The sequence below is a fragment of the Chiloscyllium punctatum genome, chromosome 12 (genome assembly GCF_047496795.1).
Source record: "Chiloscyllium punctatum isolate Juve2018m chromosome 12, sChiPun1.3, whole genome shotgun sequence".
NCBI classification, from domain to species: Eukaryota; Metazoa; Chordata; class Chondrichthyes; order Orectolobiformes; family Hemiscylliidae; genus Chiloscyllium; species Chiloscyllium punctatum.
The window spans coordinates 27485419-27507152 of record NC_092750.1 but is presented as its reverse complement, the minus strand read 5'-3'; the positions used below and the strand labels follow the sequence as shown (position 1 = coordinate 27507152).

General features: G+C 39.5%; 2 protein-coding genes across 2 annotated transcripts in view; one reads left to right on the top strand and one right to left on the bottom strand.

Annotated features, from left to right (window-relative positions):
* LOC140483722 (metalloproteinase inhibitor 3-like) overlaps positions 1–16953 on the top strand; it is a 28584-nt gene extending 11631 nt beyond the window's left edge. The window contains exons 2-5 of the mRNA XM_072582179.1: positions 10322–10410; positions 12706–12814; positions 13494–13621; positions 15269–16953. Of these exons, the coding sequence (XP_072438280.1) occupies positions 10322–10410; positions 12706–12814; positions 13494–13621; positions 15269–15466 (524 nt within the window). The 3' untranslated portion in view covers positions 15467–16953. The remainder of the gene's footprint in view (positions 1–10321; positions 10411–12705; positions 12815–13493; positions 13622–15268) is intronic.
* syn2b (synapsin IIb) overlaps positions 1–21734 on the bottom strand; it is a 402961-nt gene that overhangs the window by 122516 nt on the left and 258711 nt on the right. The window contains exons 4-5 of the mRNA XM_072582178.1: positions 20625–20781; positions 18669–18758 (exon numbers count right to left, since the gene is read on the bottom strand). Coding sequence (XP_072438279.1) covers positions 18669–18758; positions 20625–20781 — 247 coding nt within the window. The remainder of the gene's footprint in view (positions 1–18668; positions 18759–20624; positions 20782–21734) is intronic.

Here is a 21734-nt window from a genome sequence, read left to right as displayed (position 1 = left end):
AGTTTATAATAGATTTAAATCTTTATTTTTGTTAATCTCAACTCAACTTGAGGCTGAGGGGTGATCTTATTGAAGTTTATAAAATCATGAGGGGAATGGATAGGGTGAATAGTCAAGGCATATTCTCCAGGATATTGGAGTCCAAAATTCGAGGGCATAGGTTTAAGTTGAGAGGGGAAAGATTTAAAAAGAGATCTAAGGGGCAACTTTTTCACACAGAAGGTGGTGTGTGTATAGAATGAGCTGTCAGAGGAACTGGTGTATGCATTTAAAAGGTATGGGTATATGAATATGAAGGGTTTAGAAGGATAGAGCCAAATGCTGGCAAATAGGACTAGATTAATCTAGGATATCTGGTCAGCATGGATAAATTGGACTGAGGGTCTGTTTTCAAACTATGCAACTCTATGACCCTAAGGACTGCCAATGGTGGATAATGACTTAATTAGCATGGGGGATGTGATGGACATTAGAGTAGTTGGGAAGTGTTGGTTATCGTGGGTGGGGCTTTGGGAATGGGTAGGAAGCGTGAGCTATATGGGTCTATGAGGGATTAGAGTGAAAAAAGTGTGGCACTGGAAAAACACAGCAGGTCAGGCAGCAAGGGTGGCACGGTGGCACAATGGTTAAGGGTGGCACGATGGCACAGTGGTTAGCACTGCTGCCTCACAGCACCAGAGACCCGGGTTCAATTCCTGTCTCAGGTGACTGTTTGTGTGGAGTTTGCACATTCTCCCCGTGTCTGCGTGGGTTTCCTCGGAGCTCCAGTTTCCTCCCACAATCCAAAAATGTGCATGCTAAATTGCCCGTATTGTTAGGTGAAGGGGTAAATGTAGGGGAATGGCTCTGGGTGGGTTGCGCTTCAGCGGGTTGGTGTGGACTTATTGGGCCGAAGGGCCTGTTTCCACACTGTAAGTAATCTAATCTAATCTAATCAGAGGAGCAGGAGAATCGATGCTTCAGGCATAAGTAATTAGGTCTATAGGGTCTAACAATTTAAAAAGAACTTCAACAAAGAATCAGGCAACCAAGGTGGGTTTCTAATCAGCCTGTCGTGGTGTTTAGCTGAATCTGTCTGAACTGTGTTCATTCCATCCGGCACTGCACTCTCACCCACTGCAGATCATCTCATTTAGTGAGTTTCTTCAGAAGCAGGTGCAGGGGTAGGAAGTTTCCCAACCCCTGCTCCCCAATGGGGGAGTGAGAATCTGGTCCAAGGTCCCAGCAGCAGATACTCGGTTGCTTTAGTCCTTGATATTTTTAAAATAGTTTGAAAAGTATCGATTTAGTATTTGTTGAAATGCTTTACATTTGTAATTACTCAATTAGTACCTCATTTAGAGCAGCTGAAGCTCATGGGATTTAAAAAAAAAATTATTAGATTTCCCAAAACCATCTGTGATCCTCTGTTCATCTGCAGATAATCACCAACAAAAATCATTTCCACCAATGTTCCATCTTTTAAATTGCACTGATTACTTATGGATTAATTACTGGATAAAATAGAGTATGCCAGATACAGAGAGCAGAAACTATGTTGCAGAGATTGTGCTCTGCCCTGAGGCAGATAAAGTGGCAGAGGGTAAGCACTCTGCAACCTTCCTGACTCCATTCCAATTCAGTCTGTGACAGGAAGTCCTCTCAACATCACAGCCACTCAAGGTCTTTAAGTGGGCAATGAATGCTCATATAAGGGCCTAATTCTACTTCTGATAATATTAACCCAGAACCAGGCAATGACTCACCATTTGAGGAGGACAACAAGCGAACACCTTTTTTGTTCCGCTGTTAATGGGTCCTGCAGTGGGTGGGGGATCTCTTGCCAACGCCTCTCTCATTCTGAGAACCACCTTCTGTCATCACTCACCTCTGATCTGCAATCCCGGCTTCATTAGTGTGTGTTGTACCAGCTATAGCCACTGCCTCCCTGGTGGTGCTCCCATTCAATTGAGATCCCAGCATCTGTAGATGGGCAGGTTAAGATATCCCTGCCACTTGGCTGTCAAGTTGCTGAGTGGTGCAGAATGTGATGGGCCTTCCCAAAAAAAAGTGATGCAAACGCTTGCTGGCCTTCCATTTACTAGATTCCATCTTATTCCTCAAAGGTAGGAAATCTACTGGCCATTGGCCACCCACTGGTTTCAAATGGCACAATTGATTGAAAAATAGCTAACACTTTTAGCGAACAATTTCTTAGTGTTTAAATAAATTAGTCATTACATTTGAGACCCTTTAATGATTTTAACTATAAAGCTGACAGTAATCTCAACAACTTGAACTAGCCCACACAAATTATCAATAGTTTTTGACTTTCCTTCCTAACTATAAATACTATGATGGTTCAGAAGAGATTTATCAGAATGTTGCTGGGTATGGAAAGTTTGAGTTGTAAAGAAAGGCTGGGAATTTTTCTCACTGGAACATAGGAGGTTGAGAGGCAACCTTATAGAAGTTTATAAAATAATGGGAGGAATTGATAGTTAATAGTAGCTGTATTTTCCCTAGGATGGGGGATTTCAAGACAAAGTGGCATTTTTTTAAGGGGAGAGGAGAGAGATTCAAAACGACATGAGGGACAAATCTTTTACACAGAGGGTGGTTTGCGTGTGCAATGAACTTCCTGAGGAAGTGTTGGATGTGGGTACACTTACAACATTTAAAAGACATATGGATAAGTACACAAATAAGAAAGATTTGGAGGGAAATAGGCCAGGAGCAGGCAGGTAGGACGAGCTTAGTTTGGGATTATGGTCAGCATGGACTGGTTGGACTGAAGGATCTGTTTCCGAGCTGCATTACTCTGTGACCTAGATGTTGTGGTTAATAGCAAATCGCTAATTGTTCACCTCTAACAACGCTGCACATAAAGCTCTAGTGATCTTTGTGTATTGACCTTCTTTTCTTGAGGCAATTTTGAATCTTGTACCAAGTCAAGGGGATCCCAAGATGCCAGTAATCATGACAACATCAAACAAGGAATGCAGTCAATTGCAGGGCAGCTGAAATGACAAGGTTCCTGCAGGTTAGCAGCTACTGGGATTGCTGCATGGCGATAGGTCACTCTGCAGCTGGCTTAATACCAGCAGCAATGGCCTGAGGACCTTACATGGTCCTTAATTAATCAGATAAAGACTTTACTGTCCATATCTTAAATCTGTAGAGGCTGGAGGGCACTTCATTAGGTATTAGAATGGTGACATACCAGATCACCACGGCCTTCATGCCTCTAGGTTTGCCATCTCTGGGAGCTGGTAATTCTATCCCTTGTCTGGTTAGTCATTTAACGATCAGACAGCATTCATGACTAGAAGTGGTTGGACCACAAAACTTTGATCTGATCCTTTGGTTTTGGGATTCTGCTTCCACTCTATGGCATGTATATGGTAGTGCATTGTACCTTCACCAGGATGACATCTCATTTTTAGGTATGCTTGCTTCTGCTCCTGGCATGCATTTTCACCCTCCTCAATTGAACCAGAGTTAGTCCCTGGATTGATGGTAAAGATACAGTGAGATATGTATTAGACAAAGAGGTTACAGACTGCAGCAAATACAACTCTGCTGCTGTCAATGGTCCCACAATGCCTCATAGATGCTCAGTTTTGAGTTGCTAGATCTGTTGAAATCTATCCCATTTAGGACAGGTGGGCACTACCCAAAATTATCACAGGCAGATGTACTTGTGACATGTAGATTGGGGAAGACAAGGTCCAGTAGATTTTTCCTTTGTGCTGGCTGTTTTATCACCTACTGTAGGACCAATCTAGCAGAAATAGGACTACCTTTCCAAATCAGAAAGTGTGTGACTTGAAAAGGAAAGTTTAGGTGGCACTGTTCCTATAGATCAAGTCAGGAGTGTGATGGAATACTTCCTACTTGCCTGGATGAAGGCAGCTCCAACAACATTTTATAGCATCCAGGACAAAGCAGTCCACTTGATTGGCATCATATCCACAAACACTCACTCTCTCCACCACCAATGCTCAGTGCAACAGTGTGTACTAAGGTTCCTTAGACAGCACTTTCTAAATCCACAGTAATTACTACTAAGATGAACAAGGGCAGCAGATAATGGCAATATCATAACCTGCAAGTTGCCCTCCAAGCTATTTACCATTCTGACTTCGAAATCCTTCACCGTTTCTTTAATGTTGGGTCAAATCCTGCAAATCACTCCCTAATAGCATTGTTGGTGTGCCTACACCAAATTGGCTACAACAGTTCAAGAAGGCAGTGCACCACCACCATCACCTTGTCCAGAGCACTCAGAAATGGGCAATAGTGCTAACCCTTAGCCCCTAAATGTGAAGAAAGAATTCTTCTGTTTTGTTCTCCCTGGATGATAGAGTGCTGGTTTGGAAGATTCTTGTTAGAGGAGCTTTTGGAATCACTCCAGTACATTTTGTAAATAGCATACATTGCTACCATTGTGTATCAGAGGGAGAGGAGGTGATCGATTAACATGATGGATGGGTGCTGATTAAATGGATTGCTTTGTTTTGGATATTCTCAGGTTTTTTAAGTACTCATTTGTGCAAGAGGGCAAATGACCTGTTTCACTTGGATCTTGTAAAAACAGGCCTAGGAGAATCAGAAGATGAGTTACATGCTGCAGTATTTGCAGCTTACGATTGGTATCTGCACCCACTGGCAGGCCCAGTTATGTTTTTGGTCATTGGAAAGCAGCACTCCAGAGAAATTAATAGTGCTTGATTCAGTAATGGTAAATACCATTGAATGTCAATAGGGTGGGTGATTAGATTTTTTTTCTCATGTTGCAAGAATTTTCAGGCTTAATATGACTCAGTTGTCACTTCCACTTATCAGCATAAGGCTGAATATTGTCCAGGTCTTGCTCTGTACAGACGCAGACCATTCCAATATCCAAGGTGTTGTTACTAGAACATATCAGTAAACTTTACTTTTCTGACCTCATTTAGAGGGATGGTTGTTGATGAAGATGATAAGGCTTCATGTGCTACCTTGAGAAACTGGGTTTTGTGGTGCAGAGGTAGTAACCCTACCTCTGATCCAAGAGGCCCAGTTTCAAGCCCCACCTACTCCAGAAGTGAGCAATAATATCTCTGAACTGGTTGATTAGATGATATTAAATCTGAAGAACCCCTGCAGAGATATCCTGTAGCTGAGATAATTGGCCTCTAAAAGCTAAAGTCACCTTCATTTATGTAAGGTATAAATCACCAATGGACAGTGTTCCCTGATTACCATTGACTTCAATGGGGAGGTGGGTAAACGATTCAGTACGGAGAAGGGTGGAACCACTGACAGCAATTCTGACTTTCCAAATTTAACACAGCATGTACTGTCTCCCAAATTTGCTGTCAGTCTCAAACAAGACAAAATCTGCTCTCATTTCATTATAGTTTGAAAGGAAAATAAGGAAAACTGATAATATGAAGAGTGGAGTTTAAGAAAAAAAGCATAAGAAAGTGGTGGAAAGGTCAATTGGAGGAATTCCAAAGAGTGGACAAGGTGGCTGCAGACACGGTTGCTATGAAGAACCAGGAAGGACTATGCACCATGATCACTGTTACAGACCAATGTTTGTGACTTTGTTTATTGCCATTTCAATAGTGGGAGATTCAGACATTATAGTTAGAAGAAAACAAGATGTTCCAGGATTTTGGAGAAAAAGAAAAAGTTTGGGAGAAGAGACATGAGATTAGAATTTTAGGAATGTCGAGTTTGTGATGAAAGAGAATGTTACAGAATTCAAAAGGGGTGAGTCCATGTGAAGTAACTGCACAGAAGTCAGTATCCTGTCACCCTTTACTTGCAACTGAGCCAGCCAGCCAGCTTGGAGATAGTCCCCTGAACTGAGATGATTCTGAATGCACTGTTTATCTTGGTCAACTAGAGCAGACTTTTTGGGCCAGGTTAACAACTCTAATCAAGGATTACCTAGTCAACGAGATCTGCCTGGTTCCAATGACTGTAGCATGAAACAATTTAATCATAAGCATGAGGATTTTAAATGTAAGGTATTGGTGAATTGAAAGACAATGTAGGTCATAGCACGTTTTGAGAAGATTTGTAGCTCAAGTTGAAGTTCTGGATGTAGATTTGCTTGCTGAGCTGGAAGTTTCATTTCTAGATCTTTTGTCACCCTACTCGGTAACATCTTCAGTGGGCCTCCGGGCAAAACACTGTTGATAATTCCTGCTTTCTATTTATATGTTTGGGTTTCTTTGGGCTTGTGATGTCATTTCCTGTGGTGAAGTCACTTCCCATTCCTTTTATCAGGGGTTGATAGATGGGGGCGAACTCAATGTGTTTGTTGATAGAGTTTGGTTGGAATGCCATGCTTCTAGGAATTCTCGTGTGTGTCTTTGTTTGGCTTGTCCTAGGATGGATGTATTGTCCCAGTCAAAGTGGTGTCCTTCTTCATCCGTATGTGAGGATACTAGTGAGAGAGGGTCATGTCTTTTTGTGGCTAGTTGGTGTTCATGTATCTTGGTGGCTAGTTTTCTGCCAGTTTGTCCAATGTAGTGTTTGTTACAGTCCTTACATGGTATTTTGTAAATAATATTAGTTTTGCTTGTTGTCTGTATAGGGTCTTTCAAGTTCAATAGCTGCTGTTTTAGTGCGTTGGTGGGTTTGTGGGTTACCATGAATGCCAAGGGGTCTGAGTAGTCTGGCAGTCATTTCCAAGATGTCTTTGATGTAGAGGAGAGTGGCTAGACCTGGATGTTATTGGATTATATCAGGAATTTGATAGCATGGTTTCAAATAATGTCATCGAGGTTCAGTGTGTAGCTCAAAATGGGGACTGAACAATACAGGAAACTGGGGATGATAGTGTGGAGCTAAGCTAGAGTCTAGGAACTTTCTTGGAGATTCTTTAGTTTTGATTGTAAGGGATAAATGGGGCCAAACAAGATCAAGTCTATGGAACTGGCAAGGACAAAATCATATCATCTATTGTGTTAAAGAAAGCAAAGGAGTAAGAGACAGAGGAAGGACTACATACAATGATTACAGTTACAGATAGTATTATGTGTGTCTTTGGTTATTGTCATTTCGATATTGTTAGGAGGATGAAAACCTAACTGAAGACCTTCAAATAGAATAATGGGAGATTCAGACATGAAAGTAAGAAGGAAACAAGATGTTCCAGGATTATGGAGAGAAAAGGAATAAGTTTGCAAGGATAGGAGGATGGAGAATATATTTTTGTCAAGGAAAGGTTTGAAAGGTAGAAGTGTAAATACTGTTGTTGAATTTCAAGGCCATTCAGGTGCCATCTAATAGACAAAACCAAGTAGATCTTTGATTAAGTAAAGATTCTTCCTCCATTACAAACCACATTATTGTGTATATGTGTTTGTATCAGGTATGTAGGCTACATTGGGATATTACCCTTTTATGTTGTGTCTCAGTCTGATCTCTGTTATTCTCCTGTCAGCCTCCTTACGATTTCTATAGCACTGGTTCCTAGGAATTTTAAGCATGACTAATTAAAGATTAGACTGTTTTGCATTTGTGAGTTTGCAGATATGCAAACTAAATTGCTGATCTGGAATTCAAAACAATAAAATTGGTTTAATTTAAACATTTTAGGTCAAAATTACATGCTGCCTCAATTTGTAATTTTATTTTATACCTAGTAAAACAGACTGTTATTATGCGGCAGGGCAGATTAAAATACTGAGAGAAATAGACATTATGTAGCAATGGGGTAAACTATGAAATAGTATTCCTCTTTGCATTTGGCTGCATTGTACCTGTGACTGAATTGTACAATGAGTTAATCTGCATACAGAAGAAGGCTGAAAAGTAACATTTTCTTTCATCAAGCAAAGAAATAGACTTTTTCCAGCAGAGAATGTGAATCTAAGACTGATTTTTTAAAAAATTCACAGTCTGTCCACAAAGCAATTTTACCAACAAGATTAAACATAAAGTGTATTTGTTTTCATCTTAAATATTCTGCTGTAAAGATGCTAATATCATGTAATTGTAGGATTGGCTTTCAGTTCTCACCCATTATACATTAACTATCATCAGGAGTATTCTATTGACAGCACAGAACAAGGGTTAAGCACTAAGTAACAGCAGCAGAATATTAATTATAGTAAAATGTATGATACACCAGATGCAGCTGGATTCCTAACACACCCAAGCTGTGCCTGTCAGGAACACTTACTGCAGTATCTTGATGCAATGTCTAATACTGGGAGAATTCATCATATCAAAATCCTGATGGGATAGTTACCCAGCTGAATGAAAGGATGAATATTTTCTCTGATCTAATGAGGATTGATTCAAAATGCCAGTTTCTGCCGCCTCTTCCAAAATGCAGGACTAAGCAGCTGGCTGGCTTCATGCAGAGACTTGGTGACTTTTAGCTTTCCAAAGCTGGTGAGAGAAAAGGGAGTGCATGTCTGGCAACCACAGCTTGTTGGATGAATTTGTATTAGGTCCATTCCTGAAAATATCTTCAGCTATTACTCTTACCTCATGTATAGTTTGGTCTATAATTAATATGGATTCTCAGGATATTAAAACAGGTGGTTAAATTGGAGCTCATATTTGTTTCTTGACTTTAAAAAATGCTTGATTCAGACAACTGGATTATTCAATATAAATAGGACAACATGAAAAGATAGAACTAAAAATTCCAAAATTGCTAGATTTTGTTTCTTTCATAGGATGTGGCAGTCCTAGCTACACCAGTATTTATTGCTCATCCCTAATTGCATTTGAGAAGGTGATGGTGAACCACTATTATACAATCTGAATTAAGCAACCTTGCACTGAGGACTAGATACATTCTATATGACAAGATGTTGCATTTCCATTTGTTATACATGAACTACACCTTGAAATTCAAAATGGCTACTGCCAAATCCTGGAAAAACAATCACAGTAAACATCTGGCAGGCAGCTTGGACATCTTTTCGCATGGCTGATTCTGTTTCCGGATTAGTGGTGCTGGAAGAGGACAGCAGTTCAGGGAGCATCCAAGGAGCTTCGGAATCGACGTTTCAGACAAAAGCCCTTCATCAGGAATATTGCCTTTTTCTTATGAGAAAGAATATGGTCATATTAATCTGTCATGCCAATGGTATCCCGGAGCAGTTGAAAATCATTCTGCACTTTTAACTGTTTAGTTCCTCTGTGTTCAGCCGTAGTTGCTTCCATCCACTAAATCTATAATCAACAAAGCTCATCAAAAATTAAACAGTAACTTCTATAATTGGGAGTACCAATGAATATTCATTAGGTGTAGAAAAATGTAACATTTTGCCCGAAATGTCGATTTCGAAGCTCCTTGGATGCTGCCAGAACTGCTGTGCTCTTCCAGCACCACTAATCCAGAATCTGGTTTCCAGCATCTGCAGTCATTGTTTTTACCTCGTTGATTCTGTTTCCAACAGGCCTTTCAGGTGAGTGCACATAACTCTGGCCAAATACAGGTGGGAGGCTTTCTGCATCAAGGATCTGCTGTGGTTGTAAATCCCTGACTATGATTATGTTGGACAAATGGGTGCAGCATACACCTTATCTCCAAGTCTCTCATTTATTGGGCATTAAGCAGTTGACAGAAAGATGGTTAGCTTTGGCATTTTTCAAAGGATCCATGTTGATGAAGGATTTTTCTTGCCCCAAAACATTCTTAGAGAAACTCAGCAGGTCTGGCAACATTTCTACAGAAAGAAGCGGATTTAACATTTCAAGCCCAATATGACTCTTCGTCAGAACCCAGATGAAAACCCCAGAGTGCAGGCAGCCAATGTTAATTGTCAGATTTGTAGACCTGGAATTTCCCCCAGTTCTGCTTCTCCAACTTCATAATGAAAATCAAAACCATTGTGCTTTTGCATTGATTCGATCTGCTATTCTCCAAAAACATAAAAATGTTACATTTTTCTACACCTAATGAATATTCATTGGTACTCCCAATTATAGAAGTTACTGTTTAATTTTTGATGAGCTTTGTTGATTATAGATTTAGTGGATGGAAGCAACTACGGCTGAACACAGAGGAACTAAACAGTTAAAAGTGCAGAATTATTTTCAACTGCTCCGGGATACCATTGGCATGACAGATTAATATGACCATATTCTTTCTCATAAGGAAAATCCTCACCATTAGCAGTTGGACCTTTGAATTATACGAGAATAAACTGAAAACTTTTTCTCCGAATAAAATTAAAACTAGCAACAAAAGCTGCATCATTGGAAACTTTTCTTGTTACACTGTATTACAACTCTGTTACAAGTCATCTTAAATATCCTGCCTGTTCATTCATATGTTATGTTAGGATAATATTCTCTCTTATTTTGTTTTTAATAGTGATACGAGTATTGGTCACTAGTAAAAGTTTGGTTTCTTCTAACAACATGGAACCTGATACGATCCAATATGCAGTAAAGCAAGAAAAGGTAAGTAAAGGTTAAAGACTTTGGCTAACAGAATGGGCCTTTGGATATAAACTGAAAATGGAAAACATTGAAAATGCCAGTGGCTTATAGACAAAGACAGGTTAATGTTCTGACAAAGAATCCCATCCAAATTGTAACTCTCATTTTTTCGATGAAATGATAGTTGACCCAGCTGTGAATTTATAGCATTACCTGTGTGTTTTTTTTAATTTGGACTTTCAGGAATCATTGTTGTTCTTTTTTATCTTAGATGTTTACATTGGCTACAATACCCTTTATACCTTGCCTTCAAAATATAATTTCCATAATTATAATCCAATTATAATTTCCAACATCTGTGCTGGTTCAGGGAGAACTAGCCATTTGGATACAGAATGGGCTCAAAGGTGGAAGACAGAGGGTGGTGGTGGAGGGTTGTTTTTCAGACTGGAGGCCTGTGACCAGTGGAGTGCCACAAGGAGCGGTGCTGGGTCCTCTACTTTTTGTCATTTACATAAATGATTTGGATGCGAGCATAAGAGGTACAAGTTAGTACGTTTGTAGATGACATCAAAATTGGAGGTGTAGTGGACAGCAAAGAGACCTTGGAGTGCAGATTCATAGCTCCTTGAAAGTGGAGTCACAGGTAGATAGGATAGTGAAGAAGGTGTTTGGTATGCTTTCCTTTATTGGTCAGAGTATTGAGAACTGGAGTTGGGAGGTCATGTTGCAGTTGTAGAGGACATTGGTTAGGCCACTGTTGGAAAATTGCGTGCAATTCTGGTCTCCTTCCTATCGGAAAGATGTTGTGAAACTTGAAAGAGTTCAGAAAAGATTTATAAGGATGTTGCCAGGGTTGGAGGATTTGAGCTATAAGGAGAGGCTGAACAGGCTGAGGCTGTTTTCCCTGGAGCATCGGAGGCTTTACAAAATGAGGGGCATGGGTAAATAGGCAAAGTCTGTTCCCTGGGGTCAGGGAGTCCAGAACTAGAGGGCATAGGTTTAGGGTGAGAGGGGAAAGATATAAAAGAGACCTAAGGGGAAACTTTTCCATGCAGAGGGTGGTACGTGTATGGAATGAGCTGCCAGAGGAAGTGGTGGAGGCTGGTACAATTGCAACATTTAAGAGGCATTTGGATGGGTATATGAATAGGAAGGGTTTGGAGGGATATGGGCTGGGTGCTGGCTGTTGGGACTAGATTGGGTTGGGATATCTGGTCAGCATGGACGGGTTGGACCGAAGGGTCTGTTTCCATGCTGTACATCTCTATGACTTTATAATTTGCCAAAATTACCACAACTCATTAGAAGTAGTTCTTTTGATGTTCTTTGATCTTTCCATTTCCACAATAAATTTCTGCATTATCACTACGTAAAAAAGTTTACTGAAGGTTTATTTTTCTGTTGTATAAAGTCACCATAGTCCTACTGGACCAATGGCCTGCTCCTTCAATATAGAGAGAGACGACGGGCTTGTGGTTTAACATGAGGGTCACCACCCCTCAGGCAAGGAGAGAGGTTGAGAAGAAGATCCCCTTTTATGAGCATCTCAGCTAGTGTGTGAATTAAGCCCATGCTATTAACATCACAAACCAGCCATTCAGGCAACTGAGCTAACCAACCTACAAGTGCTGTAGTGGTAATGCCACTAAGTAAACAATCTGAAACCACAGCCAATGATTTGGGGACTGGATTCAATTTCCTTAATAGCAGATGGTGAAATTTAAATTTAATAAAATCTGAAATAAAGAGCTGGCTTAATGGTAGTTGTGGAACAACTGTTGATTGTCATAAAAACCCATCTGGTTCACCATTGCTTTAGGGAAGGAAATCTGACCTACATGTGACTCCAGACTCGTGGCAATGTTGTTGACTCTTAATTAGGGATGGGCAATAAATTCTGCCAGCAATGCTTGCATCCTGTGAACGAATGTTTAATAAAAACGTATTTGTCACAATATCACAGCAATATATTTAATTAATTAACTAAGTCTTAGACATTGATATTGAATAATATTAAACATAATTATATTTGAGTAATTTACTGCAAAGATCGCTCTAATGCATGGACTGACTGCTATATCCATACAATTCCTCTCAGGAACCCTAACAATGTAAACAACTCCACAATGAACATGTGTTTTGCAACAATCATTCATGTAGGAAACTGCAGTTATTAACTAGAAAACTAGTTTTTCTCATGAAGATTTCACAATTCAGTGTTCAAAGAAGAAAGTTTTAGGCTGTTTAAGAGAAATTTTTGATTATGATAATGCAGCTTTGTTCTAAAAGAATTAATGTTGAAACCTTCACCAGATTTATGAAGGATTTAAAAAGAAGAAAATGGTGGAATATGTCTACACAGCTTCTAGCTCTGCTGCCTGTGGTGTAGAGCTCAAACTCAGTATTCAGTACCTCATAACAGGTAAGATAAGAACTTAGTGGGACTAATTTCATTGTTTGAATGCAGTTGTTTATATTACATTTAAAACAGCCAAATTTTCTGTGATAACAGCAGAGTTCTGTATTTGCTGGAGATTTGAAATTAAAATAAAGAAGGACTGGAGAAACTCAGCAGGTCTGGAAGCATCTTCAGAGAGAGAAAAGCACAGTTTCTTTGGAACTGAAGAATAAAAGTCATGTTAGACTGGAAAAAATAACACTGTTTCACTTTACATAAATGCTGCAAGACCTGCTGAGCTTTTCCAGTTTTTCTGCTTTTAATTCAAATCTCCCGTGATTTCACCAAAGTGAATGATTTAACTGGACAAGGGATGGGCTGGAGGAGAGAGGAAAGAACTGAAGAATTGAACAAGAGTCATACCAGATTTGAAACATTAACTCTGGGTTTCACTCTCTCCACAGCTACTGCCAGACCCGCAGTGCTTCTCCAGCATTTTCTGTGTTTGTTGCAGATTTCCAGCATCTGCAGTATTTAGCATTTACTTTAAAACTGGACCTTAGTCTTGAAAGTGCTACAACTTTGGATTCCCAAGTTTACATATCAAACCTATGTCTAATGTAGCTCCAAGAGGAGCTGATTGCAATTTTTGCCTCTTCCTGTATTAAATATCAATATAGGAACACTTTTTCTCTTGCTTTAGGCCAACTTGATACTCAGGGAAAAGTTCATATTGGGATTTGTAATTGGATTGTCCCATGGGATGATCTAACTTCATTGCAAAAACGGAACCTGAAGTGGAACAAATACAAAACAGGCTGCTCCTGTCAAGTAAGTCAAATTTCTGAGACATTTTTCCATCTTCTTATTTCTTTATTTCCCCCCAACACCTCTTTCTATATGGCAGTGAATTGCTACAGTGGAACTGTTCTGGGAACTAATGACATTTCAGTACAGTGCAGCACTCCTTAATGTGAGCAGAAACAGTGAAGGATGTCAAGTATTACAGAGGGCATTACAAGGCAAATAATTCTGTCCTCACTTGAAAAGTGTGCTTTCACCCAGGATGGGCGGCATGGTGGAGTGGGCAGCACGGTGGCATAGTGGGCGGCACAGTGGTTAGCACTGCTGCCTCACAGCGCCAGAGACCCGGGTTCAATTCCCGCCTCAGGCGACTGACTGTGTGGAGTTTGCACGTTCTCCCCGTGTCTGCGTGGGTTTCCTCCGGGTGCTCCGGTTTCCTCCCACAGTCCAAAGATGTGCAGGCCAGGTGAATTGGCCATGCTAAATTGCCCATAATGTTAGGTAAGGGGTAAATGTAGGGGTATGGGTGGGTTGCGCTTGGCGGGTCGGTGTGGACTTGTTGGGCCGAAGGGCCTGTTTCCACACTGTAAGTAATCTAATCTAATCTAATCTAATCTAATTACCAATAGCAATCAGGGATAGAAACCCTGGCTGATTTGTCCCCTCCATGGCAAATGCCAATTGTTGTTCCCAGCATTATAGCCTTGTATACTCTGGTGTTTCAATTGATCATCTACAATATTTGTTAAACACTGTAATGGATCCTGTCTCTAACTTTCAGACAGTGAGTTCCAGATACCCATTCCCTTGGTGGAAAAAATATCCTTCTTAAATACCTCCCAAGCCTCTTGCCCCTTGAATCTCTGCCCCTGAGTATTTGGCCCCTTTACTCAGGTGAAAGGTTTTTTCCTACTGACCCGATCTCTGCCTCCCGGAGTCTTGTAGACCTAAATCCAGTGCCCTCAGCCTTTTCTGCTCCAAGGAAGACAAGACTAGTCTATGAAGTCTTGTTTCACAACATAAAGGCTCCAGCCCAGGCAACGCCCTGGTGAATCTTCTCAAAATCCTGTTCCGAGCAATCACATCCTTTCCATTGTGTGATGACCAGAACTACAAACAATCCTCCAGCTGTGGCCTAACTAATGCTCTATACAACTCCATCATAGCCTCCCAACTCTTGTATTCCTTGCACTAGTACAATTCTGGTGCAATGTAATAGCCTTTGTACTATTGTCAGCACAATTATAATTGATTTTTAACCTTTCGATTGAAATTGTTTGTATAAATCAGTTTAATTCATTAGACACCTAGGTCTGTATAATAGCAACTGGTTCCTGATTTCTTTATTAGCTGATATACTGGAGATACCAAACAACAGTACAACCTCGATTATCCAAACATCAATTGTCCAAATTTGGGATTATCTGAACAAGATGTCATGGTCCTGTAAAAACATTATCCAAATAAAGTACTCCCCGCTTGTTTCATTTGGATAACCGACGTCCTGTAATTCATAAACCCAAAGTGAACAGAATTTCAGACTCTCCAGAGTTTAACTTTGAATAAACTCAACCTTACTCCAAAAGTATTATATGTTTAAGTCATCAATAATCTGAATTGATGTTTGTTTGTAAAACACTTTCACAACAGCATTTTTATATTTCTGTTCTTCAGATTGTCAGCTGCCACAGCCTACCATGCTCTTCTCCAGCAAAGAACCAGTGCATTTGGACTGACCTGGCAACTGAGAAGACCCCAGCTGGATCTCAGGCAAAGTACAGTGTCTGCATGAAGAGAGATGATGGTTTCTGTCACTGGTGCGGAGAAGGATCAGCCAGTGCGAATGAGAATATCTATTACAGCGAACCCTGAATCTCCCTTCACCCCACAAAAGTTGTGTTTCTCCATCGGCTGCAGGTGGTGCAGCAGTATCAAAGATCCCTAGGTTCTTCTGTTTATACAAACATTTTATTGGCTTACTGCATTCTTATTTGCTATGTGAAGCATAGCACTTTCTTCGTTCGCTCTTACCCTAAATGAATGAAAAAAGTTATGGCCCCTCACTAGATTCTGCTGCAATGATAGGTTTTGTCACATGAGGCAAACTGAAACATAACCACCACCACACTTCTTGTAAAAGGTATATCAGCTCTGTATTTGACTGGTGAAGTTTTACATCAAAACTGTTCTCAGTGGAACTAGAAAGAAAAAAAATGTCTTGGTAATTAGGAATGATGCTGGATTAATTATCTTTTTCAAGACTTTTGAAAATCAAGGTTAAAAATCTAATGTGCAACAATTTAAGTTTTGCACTGATGGTGATGAGATTACAATCAAAATTTGTTTTTTTAAGGCTGTGCTACATACAAGAATATATTAAAATGTAGTTGACAGCACAAAGGACACATCAGCTGCCATTATGTGTGATGCATCAGGACAAATGAACATGATGAGTGGTAACAATCAAAAAAGGCTGTTTCTTCCTTTGTCCCGTGAAATATTCCATTTTTAAAAAAAAAAACTTTTGAGGGACAGAGTCCTATTAAAAGGAAATTGTTTGTTTTCAGAAGTTTAGTACCAAATAAAATGAATTATCTGATGATCTTATTAGCATTCTTTGCCCCATTGCCCGTGGTAAAATATAATCTGCGCTGGCGCTACAGAGGATAAAGTGGGGCTACAGCCAAATGTCATATACTTGAGCACAATGTATGCATGCTAGATCTTAAGTTATCTCAGATATATGTTGTGTAAAAAAAAAGTTCAGTGTTTTGTCATTCACATACTGTAGCAAGACCAGTAACTGATGTTCACGAATTATTTGGCCCACCAAAATAATGGTTCTAACCGCTTTTTAAAAAGATAGTTATTAGAAACTATGTACACTTGAAAAATTCTGGGAATGAATACAAGGAGAGAACATCAAAACTAGTGGGGACCCCAAGAATCAGCCTTCAAGCTTGTATACTTGTAAATATCATAAATTTCTCATTGAAATTTTTTGATTGCTTTAACTTACTAGGTACAAAAGGGAACTGGGAATTTTTTTTTAATCAGAATATTCAATCTAATTATTTGACTAATTTCAAAGTTTCTTCAAATTCAGTTCAAAAAGCACAAAACTGAAATTGACAATATATTCAAATTTAAGTCCAATTCATTTGCAGTTCCTCCTTCATTTTCAGTCAAACCACATAAGTTTGACAATGTACTCATTTATAAACTGCTTTAAAATATAGATACAAAATATTCTCATTTGATATTTGTTGTGCTTTGTAGGAATTATACCATCTTGTCAAATATCTAACAAAAAGCTTTCTTATTCATTTTAATAAATGTGATGTGAGATTTCTGTAGTATTTCTGAGACCTCAGTCATGCTTTATTTTGGAAGTATCTAAGTGTGTATGTTTAATTTATTTTTGATTAACTTTAAATCAGAAAAGTTGGAAACTCGTTGCTATACGTTAGTTTTAAAACTATGTAAAATTCATTTAAGTAAAATTCCTGTTTGCCAAATGTGGAGTGCATACTCTTTCCTAGTAAGAATCACTCCACTTCCTTAAGCTCATTAAACTTAAGCACAAGCTGATATGCTGAAGCTTACAGCTCCTGAATTTATCCATAGATAATTCTAGAATTTAACTAGCTATAGCTATCCATTCTACCAGTGCAGAGTAAACCAGTGCTGTTTATCCAACTAGTCCTATCCTATTCAATAGGGCTCAATCAAGCAACAGTTCTACTTACTCAGTAGTCTAGAGTTTTGAGGAATGAGAGGTAGACTCATTGAAATCTACCGAATACTTAAAGGGATTTACAGGGTAGATGTAGGTACGATATTATCCCATGGTTGAGAAGTCTAGAATCAGGGGCACAATTCAGAAATAAGGGGGATGTCATTTAGGACTGAGATGAGACTTCTTCTACTAAAGGGTAGTGAATTTTGGAATTCTTTACCCCAAAGGGCTCTAGAAGCTCAGACATTGAATATATTTAAGGTAGAGGTTGATAAATAATGATTATCAATGGTGTAGAGGGTTATGGGGCTAGTGTGGATAAAAGGATTGATGTGCTTGATTTGCCATGATTATGAATTGTGGAGCAAGTTCATTGGGCTGAATGGCCTACTTCTGTTCCTATGTTCAATCATTAATAAGAGTCTGATATTATAGCTGGCCTGGCCTTGCTTCAGGTTACCAGGTTTTCATTACCATGTTGTTTTTTGACTAAGTTTACTTCCTGCTCAGAATAGTCAGCAGTTAATTCTTACATAATGGCAAGTGTTGGTGCTCAGGTTTTACAAGATTTAGTGGCTCAGCAAGCAGCACAATTTAGCATAGAATGAGCAATAATGATTTTTCACTTGCAGAATTCCCTCTGGCTGCTTTTAGTCCAAGTCTCAGCTTTACTTCATGAGTCACATGACAGGCTTCTGCCTTCAATATGATAAAACAGCATATACCAGACAGCTTGTGTTGTGACATGCATGTCAACTTCATGTCATAAAAGCACAACATAGGTAACTCCAGCTTGTGATTTTGTGATTATTAATGAAGTCTAATATACCAATAATTAGAAGTATAGATTTACATGTATCCACCTAAATACAGCATACTGAAGTACAGAATGAATTATTTCATTTACTTGTAGTATCAGGAAGATAATTCTTAATGAACATATAATAACGGAACATTTAGATGGTGTAAATATAAAAATTTGATTGTTTGCGCAACTAATAATTTTCAATGCTTTGAATGAGTCTTGAAATAATTTATCGGATTTTTAATGAGATAACAAGTCTGTTAAAGGCCATATTTTGAAGTCCTACATTTCAATTATAAAAGAACAAAAAGAAATAGCTTTAGCAAATGTAGTATACAATGTCTGAGGAGACCCCCCCCCCATCCCTTATTAATCCTTCACGTTGTGGTTATCATGTTATTATAAATACAGTTTCTTGAACCCTCTACATTTGCTGTACCTGAATACTGAAGTCAGTGTATTTTTAGTTTCAAAATCTTATCATTATCTTCCCCACATAACAAAGAAGAACAGACTAGAATGACACTTACCATTTCCTTATGATTTGGATAAAAGACCTGTTCAATCAGTGGAAATTTCTCTGGGCCCATGCTTTTGTAGATGCTTACTAACTGAGCAAACTGAAACAGAATAAAGACATCTCATTGTCCGTGATGTCAATAACACTTCTATGGATTTGCCTCTGACATTTCACGCTTTCATTCCTATCAAGATCTCAGAGGATGCAAAACATTTTCGAGAATAAACAGCTATGACAATGCCTATCAACATGCCTTTTAAATGTGTTAACTGTACCTGCATCTATCACTTTCTCTGGCAGTTAATTTCACATAAAAAAACACCCTCTGTGTGAAAAGGTTGCCTTTTGGGTTCCTCTTAAATCTTTCTCCTTTCACCTTAAAATTATGGCCTCCCTTACCCTAGAGAAAAGGCCTTTGCTATTCACCTTATCTTGTGAAGTAACAGATGGAAGATGATGGCACTTAGCCTGGCAGACTGCAGAAGATTATTGACCTTGTGGAATTGCTGGGCAATTCTCCAGACCACCTAAACAGGACTGAGCCAGGTGGCAACATCGGGCTAGGCTGGCATCGTCTGGTAGCATCATCTCCTCAGTCAGCCTTAAGGGAAGACAAGAATTCTCTGCTACACCAGCCCAACAAACAGGATATCTGGTCTCTGTTGGCAAAGAGGGGTGCCAATTTCCTTCTTTCAGGCATCTGGGGCATTTCACTAAAGCTATGCAGTGTAAATAGAGTGTGAATGTAGTGTGAATAAAAAAGTAAGTTTGAGATTGACAGTGCTTGTCTGGGTTCATGGCTGGGCTTTAAAGATGGCATCAAGAATTCTAGGAGATCCTAGCAGTGGCATGTACTTCCTTCTGAGAGTAAGAGTGGCAGAATATAATGAGTGGGGTACAACGAGGCATGGTGCATAGGTAAAGAGGAGAGTTTGAAAAGTCTTATGAGACATTGGATCAAATGCCTTTTGAAAGTCATGTGCCTCACATCATCAATATTTCCTTCATCAACCTTTTTTGTTACCATTATAAAAACTCCAGCAAGTTATTTAAATGTGATTTCCACTTTAGAAATTCTTGCTGGCTCTCCCTGATCAACCTACCTTTTTTTTTAGTTTGGCTACTAATTCTATCCCAAATAATTGTTTCTAGAAGCTTCCCTGCCACAGATATTTAATTCTATCCCAAACAATTGTTTCTAGAAGCTTCTCCACCATAGATGTTAGACTGACTGGTCTGTAACTGGTAGACTTATCCTTATCACCTTTCTTGAATAAATATTTCACATCTGCAGTTCTCAAGTCCTTTGACACTTTCCTGAGTGTAGGGAAGATTGAAGTTTTATGGTCCATGTTCCTGCAATTTCCACTCTCACCTCCTTCATGAGTGAGACTGCTGAATATGTAAAGCAAGGAATGGGTGAGGGGTGGGGGGGGGGGGTGGGGGGGGGGGGGGGGGGGGGAGATGGGACGGTTTTAAATGTAATTATATACACAAATGTATAAATGTTAAAAATGGGGGCAAAACACTCAAGAGACTTATAGAAGTATAAAGTTCTGATGGCACCAATATTAAGGACCTACCCTTCACAGGTCCTTGATATTTATTGCAGTTTGGCTAGTGGTAACAGCTAGGTACCCTATAGACATGAACAGAACTGAGCCAATGTGACAAGTCTACTGACCTCAACATCCATTTACCTTTGTTCCTAGTTCACACCTCATTCAGGAGACACTGGCTCCAATTTCAGCTGGACTCTGACTCCCTGAGGAGTAAGTTTCACATGTGTGTATGCTCATTCAGATCTCAAGATTGCAACTTCAGGAATTGGCTCAACTCACAGTCCCCAAGTCTCTGATGAAAATCCAAGTTATGTGTTCCTTGAAATTTTGATATTTAACCTTGAATTCATTTAAATGTATTATTAAGAATGAAATTAATTATTTCACCCATTATTTGAACTTACCACCCATGGCTTGTCACAGAAGTTGTAGATGGATTCTAATGAGTTCACACTTGGAAGGCCACCATACTGAAATCCTATAATAATATTCCGGAAATCTTCATTTTCTGCCATGCTGTAGGGATGTTGCCTCACAATGATAAAGTCAGGTTTGAATGATCTGTTGATAAAACCGTAAAATAAATCTATGTTAAAGCTGTTTGACAATAAACAGTATATTGTCTTTTTAAGTTATCTGTGGCCCCTGCCTCATCTCAGTTTGATTTTGGTTTCAACCAAGTTGTTTGTTAACAATGAGCAGAAATCAGATGGTTTGTCTCATCAATAACTGAAAATTCTATTAAAAGTTTTATTAGACATGCATCAAAAGTTTTCACTCAACCTTTTCCCTCCTGTTCTTGTCCACTTGGGTTTTCCACTTATTGCAGCAAAATATGAACACTAAATAGAATACCTACAGTGTGGAAACAGGCCATATGGCCCAACAAGTCCACACTGACCCTCAGAAGAGTATCCCACCCAGATCCATCCCCCCACTATTCTACATTTCCCCTGACTAATGCACCTAACCTACACACCCCTGAACACTATGGACAATTTAGCTTGGCCAATTCACCTAAACTGTGGGAGGAAACAGGAGCACCTGGAGGAAGCCCATGCAGCCACAGGGAGAATGTGCAAACTCCACACAGACAGACACCTGAGGCTGGAATCAAACCTGAGTCCCTGGCACTGTAAGGCAGCAGTGCTAACCATTGAGCCACCATGCCACCCTAAATGAGCGGCTGTTACTGTTCCTGTGAGGAAAACGTGAGGACTGCAGATGCTGGAGATCAGAGTCAAAAAATGTGGTGCTGGAAAAGCACAGCTGGTCAGGCAGCATCCAAGGAGCAGGAGAGTTGATGTTTTGAGAAGCCTGTCTATATTTGTGCTGCTCTGTTTTATTAATACTGTCTGTTCCTGTGATTATTTTGTTAGCCTTAGAAAGACAGACTCTGTTCCATGATGGGTTCCTGTCATCTGCGATGTGAAATCAATATATATGGATCACTGAAGATCTTTCATGGTGTCAAAAAACAATCTAATCCACTATAACCTATTTGAGCGATTTGG